The 18,885-nt window shown below is 43.0% G+C and overlaps 1 protein-coding gene across 1 annotated transcript in view; it reads left to right on the plus strand.

Moving 5' to 3' along the window:
* The window catches only part of LOC122561440 (coiled-coil domain-containing protein 38-like), a 74,541-nt gene that overhangs the window by 25,199 nt on the left and 30,457 nt on the right, over positions 1 to 18,885 (plus strand). Inside the window, exons 5-8 of the mRNA XM_043713182.1 lie at positions 1,616 to 1,683; positions 8,264 to 8,427; positions 11,466 to 11,546; positions 12,389 to 12,558. Of these exons, the coding sequence (XP_043569117.1) occupies positions 1,616 to 1,683; positions 8,264 to 8,427; positions 11,466 to 11,546; positions 12,389 to 12,558 (483 nt within the window). The remainder of the gene's footprint in view (positions 1 to 1,615; positions 1,684 to 8,263; positions 8,428 to 11,465; positions 11,547 to 12,388; positions 12,559 to 18,885) is intronic.

Raw genomic sequence — 18,885 nt, forward strand, 5'->3', positions numbered from 1 at the left:
AGCCACACTTCAATCATGTTTAGACCAGGATTCCTGGACGGATGCTACATTTAATACCCATAAAGGCTTGCACCAATAACTGAGACTTTTCAGCAGATGATTGAGAATGAATTGCAACTTTTCAGGTCGCCATTTACCCAGATGTTGCTCTAATAACAGGGAAAACTAACAAGGAACACTAAGAGAAATTGGATGTAGTCCTAAGGTGTTTTTTTCCAAGACAGATGTATGTCTGAGCAGGGATAACTGTGTGTTCCAGGTATCCCCAGTCACCTACTTGGACTACAGAGTCGACAAGACTGGGTTACACCTGTTGAAAGATAAAGCGAGGGTGATCAAAGCCTCCTATGTCTGTCCAGCAGCTTAGATCATTTTTTGAGCTGGTAAATTATTATGGAAACTCAATATGTAACTTGGCCTCCATCCTGACACCTTTGCACTCCTAAAAAAGGGTCAGCCTTGGAAATGGTCACATAGATCAGCCCTACCTTTCAATGATGTAAAGAAACAGTTTAGATTACCTACAGTGTGGAATCAGGCTCTTCGGCCCAACAAGTCCACACCTGCCCTCCGAAGAGAAACCCACCCCCTATATTTACCCCTGACTAATACACCTAACACTACAGGCAATTTAGTGTGCCCAATTCACCTGACCTGCACGTCTTTGGACTGTGGGAGGAAACCAGAGCACCCGGAGGAAACCCACGCAGACACGGGGAGAATGTGCAAACTCCACACAGACAATTGCTCAAGGCTGGAATTGAACCCGGGTCCCTGGCGCTGTGAGGCAGCAGTGCTAACCACTGAGCCACCATGCTGCCTGGGTACTAATCTAATCTAATCATTGGCATCCTGGACTTTGGCTAACACACTGTATAAATATGCCCAGATAGAAAAAGAAGTATTTGTGGGCATATTTGGCGTCAAGAGGTCCCATCAAAACCTTTATGGACAAAAAGTTTTGATAATCATAGACCACAAACCTCTATTAGGTTTGCTTAAAGAAGACAAAACTTGCTGCCCATAGTTTCAGGCCATATTCAGTGGTAGGCTCTAATACTAAGTGCGTATAATTACAAGTTAGAACATTGTCTGGGAGGCCGAGTAGTGGATGCAATGTGCCGCTTCTAGTTGGCAGATACACTACCAGTAGTTGTCCCAGTGGAAGAGTCTGTAATGAAACCAAATTTTCTGGACACACTCTCAGTCGCAGTTGACAATATCAGAGTTTGGACTAGAAAGATCTAGTCATTTCAAAAATGAAACCACTAGTTGGACCTGGAGAGACCAGCTAACAGTTGAGGACGGTATGTTGTTATGGGGAGCAACAATGGTTGTCTGAAGCAAAGGTCGCTGTCAAATACTGCCTGAATTTCACCAGGATTATCCTGGTGAGAAGTTATGTCTGGTGGCCAGATTGAATGTAGACGTAGCTGCATTGGTGGGGCAGTGCCCAGAGTTCATATGTAAGATGAACACTCCCCACCAAAGGCTGTGGAGAATTGGTGCAGGAAATAATGCATCCCAGTGCGGTGGTGCCCACGTGTCTGAAAAAAGGTGCCCAGCAGAGTGAGCAGTGTTTCTATCTTAAATATTCTTTGCTTTTTTTTAATAGACAAATCCACTGATCAATCTGGATTAAAACAGTACATTCAACAACAGCGACAACTATTGTTGATACAGGTATGAGAACTTCCATGATGCTTTCCCTCTTAATCGTCTTGAAATTGTTTGCCTCTGAAAGCTCACCTGCATCTCCTATTGGAGAGGTGCATTGTGGCCTCATCAGGTTTTATTGACCTGGAATGAGACAACATGACAGAGGGTCTCCAGATTCAAAATGTTAACTCTCTCTACAGATGCTACCAGACCTGCTGAGTTTCTCTAGCAACTTCTGTTTTCTTTTTATGATCGTGGGCAAGCTCTCTGATTTTCCTGCCCTTGGTATACTTGATGCAGTAGATGGAGAGTGAAAGAAAGGTCCTGCCAGCCAGTCTCTGCATCTGACTGAAGCTCCTCATCCTTGGAACTTTTGAAGTGAATATCTTCTGCACCATCTCCAAAATCTGGACAAGTGTGGCAGTGAGAATTGTACTTCCAATGATTTGATAAAGGTTTACCACAACTCCTGTGGTTTTAGTGATGGTTTGAAGGGATTAAGCTTTTATTCTCCTCCATCTCCTTAACCCTGGAGGCTGTCTGAACCGTAGCAACCCTCTGGAGCTCACTTCCTACAGTCTACCCTGCCTACACACAGTCTCTACCCCTAGTGCTTCCCTTTTCCTCAACACTACAATATGACCAAAGTTGAAAGATACTCCTTTTCCCTCAGCCAGTGATAGAGGATCTTCTACCCTTTACATAGACAGGCATAGAAAATAGAGGCAGAAGTAGCCTGCTCGGTCAATCAATATAATCGTGGGCTGACCATCTAAGTCAGTATGCTGGTTCTGCTTTCTCACCATACCCTTTGATTCCTTTAGCCCTAAAAAGTTCAACTACTTTCTCCCCCATCTGGGTATAACTCCGCCTTGGAACTATAGTTACAGACCAGATAAACACCCGCCATCCCCTCCAAAATATAGCAAAGAGATAGCTTGACCTTAACTTTTATATTTATTTAAAGGCACGTGTAAGGCATTGTCACCACTAGGCTTTAAGAAAAACACATTTTATTCACGCAACATTGAGCCATAGAATCCTACAGCACGGAAACAGGCCCTTTGGCCCAAAATGGTCCATGCTGACCAAACTGTCCATCCACGCTAACCCCATTTCCTTGCACTAGGTCCATATCCTTCTAAACCTTTCCTATCCATGTATTTGTCCAAATGCCTTTTAAATGTTAATGTACCTGCCTCAACCACTTCTGCTGGCAGATGGGGTGAGTGCATTCACCCTATTCATGCCTCTCATGATCCTATAAGGTCCCCCACCTCTAGAAGGTCCCTCCTCAGTCTCCTTTAAAGAAAAAAGTTCTAGCTTGTCCAACCTCTCCCTATAACTCAGACTATTGAATCCAGGCAACATCCTTGTAAATTTTTCCTGCACTCTTTCCAGTTTAATAACATCCTTCCTATAACAAGGTGACTAAAACGGAACACAATACTCCAAGTGCAGCCTCACCAACATCCTGTACAACTGCAACATAACTTCCCAACTTCTATACTCAGTGTCCTGACAGATGAAGACCAGTGTGCCAAAAGCCTTCTTTGCTGCCTTGTCTACCTGTGCCTCCTCTTTCAGAGAACCATGCACATGAACTCCAAGATCTCTCTGTTCCGTGACACTCCTTAAGGCCCTACCATTCACCACAAAACTCCTAACTTGATTTGACTTTCCAAAATGCAAGACCTCACATTTTTCTATATTATACCTATTTATATTCCCTCTAAAATATTGCATAGTGTTAGTGTTTTTGCTCAGCTCAAAAATCATATCCGTCTGTCAGTCCCAAAGATTAACTGTAGAACCCAATTGAATCGGTTCATGCTAATGGCCAAAGTGTTGCAGTGGTTTGCGATTGCCTTTGGCAGGATGATTGACTAGGAAACTCTCCTCTTCTCACTGCGTGCCATCAAGTCTGTTCAAAGAATTACATGGTGACAATCAACCTGTGTTCCTAGTTCACATTCGGAATGTGTCTTCTTGATCAAAATGTCCTGCTGTGGGACTTGAACCTAGAGCTTGTGGCTCCTGGATAGGGACACTAACCATTGTGTCAAGAGACCTCTTTAATCATGTGAAGAAGATTGTTCCATTTGTAAAATTTGGGATGTGGGTGTTGATGGCTGGGACAACATTTAATGCCCTTCCCTAATTGTCCTGGAGAAGATGGTGGTGAGCAGCCCTTTTTGAACCACTGTAACTCCTTGAGTTATGAGGAGTCCCACACTGCTGTGGATGATTTTTAAGCCAATAATATCCGAGTATGCACTATAGGATCGTAAAGAGGCAGCTACGGAGATAGTGGATGTATTCCTGACCCGGGTGCCAGGGTCAGGAATGTCTTGGAGCGAGTCTATAGGATTCTTAAGAGGGAGGGTGAGTAGCCAGATGTTGTGGTACACATTGGTACCAATAACGTAGCTTGGAAAAGAGATGAGGATCTGAAAAGTGAATATAGGAAGTCAGGTTGGAAGTTAAAAGGCAGAACGAGCAGATTAGTAATCTCAGGATTGCTATTGGTGCCACAGGTAGTGAGGCTCGGAACAGAGAACAAGTACAGCTGAATACATGGCTGCAGAGCTGGAGTAGGAGGGAGAGCTTCAGATATGTGGATCACTGGGATAGCTTCTGGAGAAGGTGGGACCTGTATGAGGAGAGTGGGATGCACCTGAACTGGAGGGGTACCAATATCCTGGGTGGGATGTTTGCTAGAGCTCTTTGGGAGAGTTTAAACTCGTTTGGCAGGGGGATAGGAACCGGAGCTACAGATCAGAGGATGGAGTAGCTAGTGAATAGGCAGATATAGCATGCAGAGAGTCTGTGCGGGAGGATAGACGGTTGGTAGGGCAAAATTGCAGTCAGTGTGATGGGTTGAAATGTATCTGTTTTAACACAAGAAGTGTCAGGAATAAAGGCGATGAACTTAGAGCAGGGATCAGTACTTGGTGCTTTGATATTGTGGCCATTACAGAGACTTGGATATCACAGGGGCATGAATGGTTGTTGGATGTTCCAGTGTTTAGATGTTTCAAAAGGAATAGGGAGGGAGGTAAAAGATGAGAGAATGGCATTACTAATTGGGATAGTATCACAACTGCAGAAAGGGAGGTCATTGAGGAGGGTTTGTATACTGAGTCAGTATGGGTGGAAGTCAGAAACAGGAAAGGAACAGTGACTTTCTTGGGAGTTTACATAGACTCCCCAATAGCAACAGAGACACGGAGGAGCAGAATTTGGAAAGGTGCAGAAGTAACAGGGCTGTTGACGTGGGTGACTTCAACTTCCCTAATATTGATTGGAACCTCCTGAGTGCAAATAGTTTGGATGGAGCAGAGTTTTATCAGGTGTGTCCAGGAAGGATTCCTGACTCAACATGTAGATAGGCCGACTAGAGGGGAGCCTTATTGGATTTGGTGCTTGGCAACGAACCAGGTCAGGTGTCAGATTTCTTGGTGGGAGAGCATTTCGGTGATAGTGATCACAACACCCTGACCATTATGATAGTCATGGAGAGGGATAGGAGCAGATGGTATTGGAAAGTATTTAATTGGGGTAGGGGGAATTATAATCCTGTTTGGCAGGAAATATGGTACATAAATTGTTATGAAGGTGTCGAGGCGTATAGTACCTTTAAGAGAGTTGAAGGACTTCGAGAAATACACAGAGTAGTGGAAAATTTACAATGTAACATTCGGTTTAACAGCTAGCAGTACATGGGTTGCTTTGAGACAAAAAACAAATTCAAATTTGGCCAATCAGTTTGTTATGCCCCAAGACACTAAACTCCAATCAAGTTTGAATTTAGTATTTTGATAATATTAAAACCAATGAAATGATCTGATGCTTTGGGGTTTAAATATTCAACAAATTGAACAACTGGGGGAGAACTGCCAAGCCACCAAAATATGCAGACTGCCTGCAGAATAGCTCTCTTAAAGGTACCTCTATCTATCAATGACCTGGGAAACGGAAGTCCCTAAGAAGAAGAAAAGAAGACAGAGGAAGATAAAAAGAAGATGCGACAGCTAGCTGGTTTTGAAATTTGAATTTTTTGGTAAATCATAATTGGGGGTTTTATCGGACCAGTATTATAGAAGGGAAAGTAAAAGATAGGTTGGAGAAAGGAGTTGTAAATAGTTGTTAGTTAATTATTCTCTGTTAGACTTTTAAGTAAAAATAAAGTTGTTAATTTTTACTTCAAATAGCGACTTTTGGGAATAGTTCCTTGCCTCTTGAATTTTAACAGATTACTGTGTGGCTTAAATCATTTCCGTGTTGCAGGTTTAAATTAGTGGGGTGGGGGGGTGTTACTCCATGTCATAATGTTTGGAAACAGCTATTCTCAGGGAAATGCATGACAGATATGTGGTAGTTGTTAGGGAGCACTTGCTGCAGGTGCTGGAAAGGCTTGTCCCACTGAGGCAAGGAAGGGATGGTAGAGTGAAGGAACCTTCGATGACAAAAGCTGTGGAACATCTAGTCAAGAAGAAGGAAGCTTACTTAAGGTTGAGGAATCAAGGATCAGAAAGGCTCCAGACGGTTACAAGTTAGCCAGGAAGGAACTGAATAATGGACCAAGAGCTAGAAGAGGGCATGAAAAAGCCTTGGTAGATAGGGTAGGTCCTTAATGAATACTTCGCTTCAAAATTCACTAATGAGAGGGACCTCGTCTTTTATGAGGATATGCTTAAACAGGTTAATGTTAAGAAGGAGGTGCCGGAAATTTTGAAAAACGTGAGGACTGATAAGTCCCCTGAGCCAGATGGGATAAACCCAAGGTAACTATAGAAAGTGAGGGATGCGATTGCTGCACCTTTGGCAATGATCTTTGCATCCTCACTGTCCACTGGAATAGTACCAGATGATTGGAGGATGGCAAAGATTGTTCCTTTGTTCAAGGAAGGGAATAGGGATAACCTTGGGAATTGCAGACCAATCAGTCTTATGTCTGTGGTGGGCAAATTATTGGTGAGGATTCTGAGAGACAGGATTTATGACTATTTGGAAAACCAAGTTTGATTAGAGATAGTCAGCATGGCTTTGTGAGGGGTAGGTCATGCCTCACAAGCCTTATTGAATTCTTTGAGGATGCGATAAACACATTGATGAAGGTAGACCACCCTTGGAATATTGTGTTCAGTTCTGGTTGTTTTATTATAGGAAGGATGTGGAACGTTTCAAGAGGGTGCAGAGGAGATTTACCAGGGTGCTGCCTGGACTGGAGGGCATGTCTTATGAAGAAATGTTGAGGGAGCTAGGGCTTTTCTCATTGGAGTGAATAATGATGAGAGGTGTACAAGATGTTGAGAGGCATAGATAGAGTGGATAGCCAGAGACTCTTGGAAATGGCTATCACAATGGGGCATAATTTTGAGGTGATCAGGGGAAGCTTTAGGGGAGATGTTAGATGTAGATTCTTTACACAGAGAGTGGTGGGTGCGTGGAATGCACCGCCACCAGTGGTAGTAGAGTCAGAGACATTAGGGACACTTAAGCTACTCTTGGATAGGCACATTGGTGTTAGTAAAATATAGGTTAAATTCATCTTAGAGTAGGATAAAAGGTCGGCACAACATTGAGGGTCAAAGGGTCGATACTATGCTGTATTTGTCTTAGGCTCAACTATCTTCAGCTGCTTCATTTAATGAACTTCCCTCCATCATAAGTTCAGAAGTGGAGATGTTTGCTGATGACTGCACATTATTCAATACTATTCGCAACTCCTCAGATACAGAAGTAGTTACTTTCCATATGTAGCAAGATCTAGACAATATGCAGGCTTCGACTTATAAACCGCAAGTAATATTCCTGCCACACATGTGTCAGGCAATAAACACCTTCAACAAGAAACAGTCTTACCATTGATTCTTAACATTCACTGGCATTACCAATGCCGATACCCCTGCTGTCAATATCCTGAAGGTTACCATTGACCACAAACTGATCTGGACTAGTCATATAAATACTGTAGCTACAAGAGCAGATCAGAGGCTAGGCCTCCCCAAAGCCTATTCACCATCTGCAAGACAAAACTCAGGAGTGTGGAAGTATATAGCCTACTTGCTTAGATGAGTGCAGTTCCAACAAGCACCTGTAAGCCCTGTACGACACGTAAGCATGACAGACTTCCTTCTCTGAAGTATATCGTAAACCATTGGGGTTTTTTAACAGCAATTTGATTAATTTCAATGTCTGCTCATCCACTAATCAATGATTAATATATTCAAACTATTAATGAATTTAATTTCCCAACATGGCATAACAGCATTTCCTGTTGCAAGGTCTGACCTTCTGGTTCAGTTCTATACAGTAATTATTTCTGTAATTATACAGTAATTCAGTAATTATACAGTACAGTGTCGACTCCCTACAGTCCAGACCCAAGAGCGCTTTGCCACATCTGTTCCGTTGTGATCTCTTACTGTGTTAGTGATAAATTGGAGCCAGTATGGTAGAGGCAGTAAATGATTTCAGGATAGCGACTTCCCACTCGAATGGCACAATATATCTTGTGCTGTTCACTGTCGAGTGATCAGCTCTGGATTCTGTCTGTGTCCTCAAAACCCCTAACTCAAACTCTCTTGGTTGCCTGTAGTACACAGCAGGATTAAAGGAAAACTCAATAAAAGGCTTGAAAGAAGCCGCTCGCGAACAGCAGCAACGGATGATCGAGGATGAAAAGAAACTTGCAAAAAATAAACTCGCCATTGAAAATTTAATGGCAGAAAGTCAAACCAAGAGTGTACAAGCCATGTTACGGTATGTTAGAAGTTGTAGACTTTTGTGAATTGAATAAGTTTAACTAAAATATTCTCTTTGATCTGGCATTGTTCAATCACTGGAAGCTTTAAAGTGACAACATTGTGTACTGTAGTGCACAGAAATATGCAGACTGATTTTATTTTTTGGTTTAGAGATGCCGGTGTTGGACTGGGGTGTACAAAGTTAAAAATCACACAACACCAGGTTATAGTCCAACAGGTTTAATTGGAAGCACACTAGCTTTTGGAGCAATGCTCCGAAAGCTATTGTGCTTCCAATTAAACCTGTTGGACTATAACCTGGTGTTGTGTGATTTTTAACTTTACTTTTTGGAGTTGAGGATCGGTGGAGGGTGGGTGAAATGAGGAGGCAAGGTGTTAGGATCAGGAAAATCTGAATCAAAACCCACAATCAATCAGCCATAATCTTATTGAATAGTGTGGCAGGCTCAAGGAGTTGATTGGCCTACTCCTTCTCCTAATGCTTATGATCCTATGATTTAGCCTCTACTTATTAATTTTTGTGCCACTCATTCTCTTTGTGTTTACTGTTTCACTTTTCTATGGCTCTACTTCCTCTCTCTGTCTCCCTAAGGATGGCACACTCACTTCTTTATGCAGATACTGCTGGTTTCATCAAGAGAGTTGTCTGCATGTCTCATCCTGATCCTTTGTCCGTACCTTCCCTTTGTGCCACTCAATCTTCTCAATCCGAGGAGTGTTAGTTTGAACAGGAGACAGAAGGAACATGTTGGGATGAATAGGGTGGAAGATGGAAAGTATTGGGTTGAAGGGGTGGGAAGTGGTTATTTGGGTGAAAGCATGTTGGGGATGAATGGGAAGGGACAATGTCAGAAAGATTAGAGAGGCGGAAAGATCAATTCTCGAGGTAAATTCCACTCGCTCACAACTCTATGTTGTGAAGTTTCCCATGTACTCTCTTCTAATTATCTTAAATTTATTTACATTTCCCCCATTTACCAGGTGCTTCAACTTCTTGAAATTATCGACTTCTATCCACCTAGTCCCATTCTTTCATAATTCAAAACTGTTCTAATTCCATCATTTCTGCTGTGCTGGGATGAAGATTTTAAATCTTTCTTCCATGTTCTCACAACACAAAGCTCTAATCAATCTGTTCATCCTTTTGAAAGTCTGAATATCCTTCCCATATATGAAGCCCAATATAGTGCACACTGTACTTCTAACCTGCCTGGATGGGTGCAGTTTCAACAATACACAAGAGGTTTGACACCACATAGGGCAAAGCATCCCACATGATTGGCAAAGCATCCACTCCCTCCAACACTGATGCTCAGTGGCAGTGGTGTGTACCATCTATGAGATGTGCTATAAAAATTCACCAAAACTCCTTAGACAGCATCTTCCAAACCCATAACCACTTCCATTCAGACGAACAAGGGCAAAGACAAGGTACATGGGAACACCATTGCCAGAATTTCCCTTCCAGGCCACTCCCAATTCTGACTTGGAAATATTTTGCCATTCCTTCAGTGTTGCTGGGTCAAAATGCTTGAATTCCCTCCCTAATGAAATTGAGGGTGTAATTATGGTCCATGGATTGCAGCGTTTCAAAAAAAGCAACTCACCACCACCTCAAGGGCTTCTGGGCAATAAATGCTGCCCGCGCCAATGATATCCATATTCTGTGAAATAATAAAGAAAAACGCAGTCTAACTGAGGTCCTACCTAGGTGTTCAGTTAGTCTCATTGTTACCTTTTGATATACGTATTCGAAATACTTGTTCCTCTTATTCTATATTGTCTGTGCCAAAGCCTAGAGTTTTGTTAGCTCTTTGAACCTTGTGAATTGGAGGTGCTGCCTATTGTCCTGTGAACTTGTTACCCCTTGTTTCCCTGCCCAACCCCTCTGCTCTTCAACAACATCAAGTAATTTACGCTTAGATTTTCTTTTTTTTTTGTATTCTGCTTTTATTCTAACAATCAGCTCATATAGATATTGAATTCTTCTTGCTCCACTTTAGCCCATTCCTCTTTGCAGTTCTTATGTCCTTTAAAGGAAACAATATACAACTCCTGTTTTAATTACATGCACAAATTCCAACAGGTCCAACTCCAAATTGTTGATGAGAATGAAGACATCCTTGCAGAGCATTTTTACTCACTTTTCAAACTCACTGAGATCTACTCAATCCAGTTTATGATCCTGCTGTTATTTTCATGCTCCTTAAGATATGGCTAAGAACTGGGGATGTGGAGATCTGTAACAAAAACAGAAATTGCTGGAGAAACTCAGCATGTCTGCCAGCATCTGAGGAGAGAAAGCAGAGTTTTGAGTCGAGTGACTCCTTTCTGAAGAAACGTCATCAGACTCAAAATGTTAACTCTGTTTTTTCCCCATAGATGCTGCCTGACCTGCTGAGTTTCTCTATCAGTTTCTGATTCTGTTCCATTCTCCTTAATTATTTCAGATAGACTCCTGTGAGTTTACCTTATCAAAGAATCTCCACTAATTGAGGTACACTACATCCACATCAGTTCCTCCTCCACCATGCCTGCTCTCCACTTAAAGAATTATATCATGTTTTTCAAGTCCTTTTAAAATTCCTGCTGGAATTTCTAGTGCTGTTTCTTTTAAGATAAGTGGCCACTTCATCTTTCGAGTATACTTCTCCCTGTCACAGATAGTAAAACCAACTGGTCTGAGATTCCCTGAATTAACTCTGTCTTCTTATAAATAGATACTGATACTTCTATCATACTGACCATTCTCCAGTCCTCCAACTCACAATGACACTCAATAGAGCCTGACATTTTACTTTGCAAGACAGTAAAATTAATAAGAGACAAACAATGTATCACTTTCAGAGCCTGCTCCTTTGCTTATATAAAACTTCCCCTTTATCCATAATAACATGGGGGTAGAAGAGGGGAGTGGGACTATTTAGATGGCTCCTTTGCCTGAACAATAGCCAGAATCACTTCCTCCTATGCACCTTGTGTGATTCTGTAAAGATCTTTTATAAATGGTGCTAATATTTTAATTCTTTTTAGGGCAGAAGAAACTGCAAATGATAATCGTCTTGCAATGGAGCAAATAGAAAAACTTACTGAGGAAGTGCTAAGTCTTAAAAGGTGTGCAACATTTATTTTGAATGTTGAGGTATGATACTATATCTTGTAACTATACCATGTAAAAGCTGCTCTCAGGTATTCATTAGAATCCCTAATTGCGAGAAGTAATAACATGAATTGTATTTAGTGGACAAGGTCGTGCTACTGAGTCAGATATTCCTGGAGAATTATTTTCATTTGATCCAGGGATATGGGGATCACTGGCTAAGCCAACTTTCTATTGGCCTTGTGAATATGATGATGAGCTACCATTTTTGAGCTGCAATCCACATGACGTAGGGAAACCTAGATTGCCATTAAAGAGGGTTCCAGGATTTTGACCCAATAACACTGAAGGAATGGTGATATGTTTCTGACTCAGGATGGTGAGTGGCTTGGAGGGGAACTTGCAGAGGGTGATGTACCCACATATCTGGCATCAACCTCTGCATGTTATGGACTTGGCAGCTGCAAGATTCCAGTTCAGTAATGGAGAAACTCCAGGCCAGCTTCTCTTGAACATATCACAACCAAATGCTTATTCATGCTTAGAAAGTACAAGTCTCCTAGCATGGTCACGTGGACTGTAGTGGTTCAAGAAGGCAGCTCACTATCATGTTCTCACAAGCATGTAGAGATAGGCAATAAATGTTGGACCAGTCCATATCCCGTGAGTGAACAGAAAAAAACCTTTTGAAGTCAGGCCAACCATCTGCCTCTTGTGCTCAATATGGTCCTCCAGTCTCTAAAGTGGCCTTCTGTCTTGCATCACAACCCTGAGTGTTAACACCTCAATCAGGTAATTTAGTTGATCACCACCATTGAACAACCTACTTCACCTGTTTTTTTTTAACATTGTGTAGTGCAATTGGAAAACAGCAGCAAGAACTGGATTATTGTATAACTGCAAAGATGTTTTTTGAAAAACTTGCACCCAAAGAATGGAAGGAGAAAAGAAAAGAGAAAATGATTGAGAGTGACGTCAGAAAGGAAGCTATTCCGCTTGACTCTCTTACTGTAACTTCTATAAGTGGTATGTTATTTTGCTTGTCTCATGTAAAATATTTTGTTCTTCATAGAATGATATGATTCTAAAGTCCTAATAACAATTACAAGATGGGAATGGTGTGTGGGAGAAGAAGGACCAGAGGTAGCTGGAGAGATACGTCAGCCATTCAAGAGAGCCTCTTAGTCGAAAATGCCCAGGTTCAGCTTTGTTTCCATATACTAGATTACGGAAGACCTATAATGTATATTATATACTGATGTTGCTAACATGGTGGTCCATAAACAGCACTTACGTCCCCTCTTAATATCAACTGACTTAACATTGTTTCACCTTAACATTATTGATGATAAAGTTGATGATGATCATTTAATGTTATCAGTTTCACTTTAAGTCGGTTTCATTCTAACAACGTTTAAGTAATTTTCTGTCTGTGGTCTGCTTGTCCAGCTGACTTTACCCCATCTCGCCTGCTTCCACCCTGCCCCTCAGAACCTCTTCCAACCAAACCCCACTACCTCTGCCAATCTTGCCTTTCTATCATGCTATGGCACCTTGCACCTCCTCCCCCTTCCCCCTTCTTTTCCTTCTTCATGACCTTGCCCTGTCCTGGTTTTGCCTCCAGCCCCAGCTGCGCCTGCTGCCTCTGTTCTTATCTGAGGCTCAGGTTTGTTCTTCTATTCGTTATTGGCTTTGTTCTGGTGGCAGAAGTCAGTCATTGGATGTAGTTCTGGGAGTTCTGCTTCCTGCACTGACAAACCTCTGCATGACATCGAAGTTAGTCAATCTGGCTTAATAAAAATGGATATTTAGTGATGTATTTTGTTTTGCAAGCTAATTCAGTTATGAACGTAGTGTTGCACAAGAATGATACATTATTTTAACTTTTACATTTTCTTTGTGGTGAGAAATAGCTCACAGAACCTAATTGTATCTTTATCATTGATTCCTGAAGGAAACCGTGATTAAGTTCAAAGTTGTTTCACTTAAAGTTGTGATTTTCAGGGATGCAACTATAAGTAAGGTTTACTCTTCAGCAATCAAATTTATTTCTTGAAAACATTTATAATGCAATTTTTGTTTTATTCCAAATGTTTTAACTTAGTTGTGTTGCCTCTTGGTGATGTTAATTTCATGCAATTGAACATCGCTACAATTCTTTGGCAGCGATTCTTTTCAAACACTACCTTTTTATAGTGAGTGTATTCCATGAGGCCCAGGTTCAAGTCCCACCTGTTCCAGAAGTGTGTAAGATCAGCTCTGAACATGTTTATTAGAAAATAGGTTAAATGTACCTTGTAGCTGATAATTTTGATTTCCCAGTGTGTGAGATATAGGATGAAACCAAAGCCAGATTATACTTACTTTATATAGTCTATTAGCTTCCAAATGGAAGTTACAGCATAGGAACAGGCCCTTCAGTCCTCCAAGCCTGCGCTGATCCAGATCCTCTATCTAAATCTGTTCTATTTTCTAAGGATCTGTATCTCTCTTCTCCCTGCCCATTCATTTATCTGTCTAGATAGGTCTTAAATAATGCTATCATGCCCTTCTCTACCACCTCCATGGGCAACGCGCTCCAGGAACCCACCACCCTATGCGTAAAGAACTTTCCATGCGTATCTCCTTTAAACTTTTCCACTCTCACCTTGAACTCAGGACCCGTAGTAATTGAGTCCTCCACTCTGGGGTAAAAGCTTCTTGCTATTCAATCTGTCCATACCTCTCATGACTTTGTAGACCTCAATCAGGTCCCCACCCCCCTCATGATCTGTCTAATGAAAATAATCCTAATCTACTCAACCTCCCTTCATAGCTGGTTCCCTCCATTCCAGGGAGCATCCTAGTGAACCTCCTCTGCACCGTCTCCAAAGCATCTACATCCTTTTGGTAATGTGGTGACCAGAACTGTACATAGTATTCCAAATATGGCCAAACCAAAGTCTTATACAACTGTAACATGACCTGCCAAATCTTGTACTCAACACTCCGTCTGACGAAGGAAAGCATGCCGTATGCCTTCTTGACCACTCTATCGACTTGCGTTGCCACCTGCAGGGTACAATGGACCTGAACACCAGATCTCTCTGTACATCAGTTTTCCCTAGGGCTTTTCCATTTCCCATATCGTTCATTCATGAGTAGGATCTTCCAAAATGTACCATCTCACATTTGCCCAGATTGAAAACTATGTGCCATTTTTTTTAGATTAGATTACTTAGTGTGGAAACAGGCCCTGCGGCCCAACAAGTCCACACCGTCCCGCCGAAGCGCAACCCACCCATACCCCTACATCTACCCCTTACCTAACACTACTGGCAATTTAGCATGGCCAATTCACCTCACCTGCACACTTTTGGACTGTGGGAGGAAACCGGAGCACCCGGAGGAAACCCACGCAGACACGGGGAGAATGTGCAAACTCCACACAGTCAGTTACCTGAGGCGGGAATTGAACCCGGGTCTCTGGCGCTGAGAGGCAGCAGTGCTAACCACTGTGCCACCGTGCCACCCACATTTCTCTGACCAACTCTCCAATCTATCAAATTCTGCTGCATTCTCTGACAATCCCCTTCATTATCTACTTCACCAACAATCTTAGTGTCATCTGCAAACTTGCTAAACAGAATACCTATACCTTCTTCCAGATCATGTATGTAAATCACAAACAACAGTTGTCCCAACACAGATCCCTGTGGGACACCACTGGTCACAGCTCTCCATTTTGAGAAACTGCCTTCTACTACTACTCTGTCTCCTGCTGCCCAGCCAGTTCTCTATCCATCTAGCTAGTACACCCAGGACCCCATATGACTTCACTTTCTCCATCAGCCTACCATGGGGAATCTTATCAAATGCCGATCTACAGCCCTTCCCTCATCAATCAACTTTCAGTTCCTCAAAGAATTCTATTAAGTTGGTAAGACATGACTTTCCCTGCACAAAACCATGCTTACTGGTAAGCCCATTTTCTTCCAAATGTAAATAGATCCTATCCCACAGTATCTTCTCCAGTAGCTTCCCTACCATTGATGTCAGGTTCACCGGTCTATAATTACCTGGATTATCCCTGCTCCCCTTCTGAAACAAGGGGACAACATTAGAAATTCTCCAGTTCTCCGGGACTTCACCTGTGTTCAAGGATGTTGCAAGGTATCTGTTAAGGCCCCAGCTATTTCCTCTCTCGTTTCCTCCATAACATGAGACTTGTCCACCTTAATGCCTTTTAGAATACCCAATACTTCCTCCCTCCTTACGCTGACTTGACCTAGAGTAATCAAAGTTAAACATCACACAACACCAAGTTATTGTCCAACAGGTTTATTTGGAAACACTAGCTTTTGGAGTGCTGCTCCTTCATCAGGTGATTGATGAAGGAGCATCAACTTCTGATGAAGGAGCAGCACTCCGAAAGTTAGTGCTTCCAAATAAACCTGTTGGACTATAACCTGGTGGTGTGTGATTTTTAACTTTGTACACCCCAGTCTAACACCAGAACTTCCAAATCATAGAGTAATCAAACACCTCTCCCTAAACTCAACATCCATCATGTCTGTCTCCTCGGTGAATATCGGCGCAAGTACTCATTAAGAACCTCACCCATTTTCTCTGACACCACGCATAACATTCCTCCTTTGTCCTTGAGTGGGCCAGCCCTTTCTCTAGTTACCTTGTTGTTCCTTGTATACAAATAAAAGGCTTTGGGATTTTCCTTAACCCTGTTTGCTAAAGATATTTCATGATCCCTTTTAACCCTCTTAATTCCTCATTTCAGATTGGTCCTAGTTTCCCAAAATTCCTCCAAAGCTTGGTCTGTTTTCAGTCACCTAGACCTTATGTATGTTTCCTTTTTCCTGTTAGCTAGTCTCACAATTTCACCTGTCATCAATGGTTCCTAATCTTGCCATTTCCATCCCTCATTTTCACATGGACATGTATGTCTTGCACTCTAATCAACCTCTCTTTAAAAGCTTCTCACATATCCAAGGTGGATCTGCCTCAAACAGCTGCTCCCAATCCACATTTGGCCGGGCAGCATCAGGAGGTGGAGAAGTCAATGTTTTGGATGTAACCCCTCTTCAGGACTGGGGGCGGGTGTTGGGGGAGTTGCAGATAAAGGGGGTGGTGGGGGTATGGTGGTGAAGTGAGGATAGGTGAAAACAGGTAGACGGTACGACTCGGTTGGTCAATGGGAGGAATGAATCAGGTTGGTGGCAGGGAACAGTGAAAGGGATGAGGAGGGGCTGGGAAAGGAGTCGGGGGATGGGAAGGGAGGTTATTTGAAATTGATGAACTCAGTATTGAGTCCTTCAGGCTGTAGGTTGCCCAGGCGGAAGATGATGTGTTCCTTCTATTTGTGTTGGAGTTCGTTTTGGCAATGGAGGAGGCCAAGGATGGTCATGTAGGAAAGGGAATGGTTGGGGGAATTGAAATGGGTGGTGATTGAGAGGTCTGGTCAGCCCCTCAGTCTCAGCTGCGATGCTCAGTGAACCGTTCCTTAAGTTAATCTTTTCCGGTTGTAGGCGAAGGTACCTGGGGGTTCAGAGGGGGTTGGTGGGAAGAATGGCGCAAACCAAGGACTGAAAAGGAACAACCCTTGCAGAAGACAGAAAGGGTTGGGGAGGGTAAGATGTTCTTGGTGGTGAGGTCTAGTTGGAGTTTGCGGGGAGTGTTTAAGGATGATGCATTGGATGTGGAGATGGTGGGGTGGTAGGGGAGGACAAGGGGGACTGTCTTTATTGCATTGGGAGGGGGTGGTTTAGAGCAGTGGAACAGGAAATGGAGGTGGTGCGGCAGAGGGCTGTCTGGGGGGAGGAAAAACATGTTCAAAATAGGTGGACATCTGAGATGCTCGCGAGTGGAATGTCTCTTCATCCGAGCAAATGCGGTGGAGGTAGAGGAATTGGGAGAATGAGATGGAGTTCTTGCATGATACTGGGGTGAGAGGAGGTGTAGTCCAGGTAGTTATGGGAGTGTGTAGGTTTGTAATGAACGTCCATTTGGAGACTATCACCGGAGATGGAAATGGTGAGGTCAAGAAAGGGGAGGGAGGTGTCCGAGATGGACCAAGTCAACTTGAAGGCGGGGTGGAATTTGTGGGCGAAGTTGATGAACTTCGCCCACAAATCCCTTCCACTGCTCCCTGCCACCAACCGAATTCATTCCTCCCATTGACCAATCAGGTCATACCCTCTACCTGTTTTCGCCTATCCCCACTTCACCACCCTGCTCCGCCACCCCTGTTATCTGCAGCTGCCCCCACACCCACCCCAAGTCCTGAAGAAGGGTTACACCTGAAACATCGACTTCTCCACCTCTTGATGCTGCCCAGTTTGATGTGTTCTTCCAGCTTCCTGCCTATCTATTTTGGATCCCAGCATCTGCAGTTTTTTTTTGTCCCCAATCCACATTCCCCAGCTCCTGCCAAATTTTGGTTTAGTTGACCTTCCCACAATTTAGCACTCTTCCTTTAGGACCACTCTTGTCTTCGTCCATGAGTATTCCAAAACTTACAGAATTGTGATCACTATTCCCAAAGTAATCTTCAACCACCTGGCCAGGCCCATTCCCCAACACCAGATCCAGTCTGGCCCATTCCCGAGTTGGACTATTTACATACTGCTCTATCAAACCCTCCTGGATGTTCCTTACAAATTCTGCTCTATCTAGACCTCTAACACTAAATGAATCCCAGTTAATATTGGGAAAATTAAAATCTCCCATTGACATCACCCTGTTGCTCCTTTTTGTATCTCTATGTCACACTCACTGTTGGGAGGTCTGTAGTACAGCCTCAACATTGTTACTGCACCCTTCCTATTTCTGAGCACTGCCCAAATTGCCTCACTGCTTGAGTCCTCCATATTGCCCTCCTTCAGCACTGCTGTGATATCCTCTCTGACCAGTAATGCAACTTCCCCCACCCCTTTTCCCTCTCTCTCTATCCTGCCTAAGTGTGTATATCCTGGGATATTTAGTTACAAATCATGCCCTTTTTTCAACCAAGTCTCAGTAATAGCAATAACATCATACTTCCAGGTACTAATCCTAGCCCTAAATTCATCTGCCTTACCTACTACACTTGCATTAAAATAGGACCTCAGATCATCTGTTCCTTTGCACTCATCATTTGCTCCCTGCCTACTATTAGAACATAGAACAATTAAGCACAGAACAGGCCCTTCGGCCCACGATGTTGTGCCGAACATTTGTCCTAGCTTAAGCACCTATCCATGTACCTATACAATTGCCACTTAAAGGTCACCAATGATTCTTACTCTGCCACTCCCACAGGCAGCGCATTCCATGCCCCCACCACTCTCTGGGTAAAGAACCTACCCCTGACATCCCCCC

The sequence above is a fragment of the Chiloscyllium plagiosum genome, chromosome 23 (genome assembly GCF_004010195.1).
Source record: "Chiloscyllium plagiosum isolate BGI_BamShark_2017 chromosome 23, ASM401019v2, whole genome shotgun sequence".
NCBI classification, from domain to species: domain Eukaryota; kingdom Metazoa; phylum Chordata; class Chondrichthyes; order Orectolobiformes; family Hemiscylliidae; genus Chiloscyllium; species Chiloscyllium plagiosum.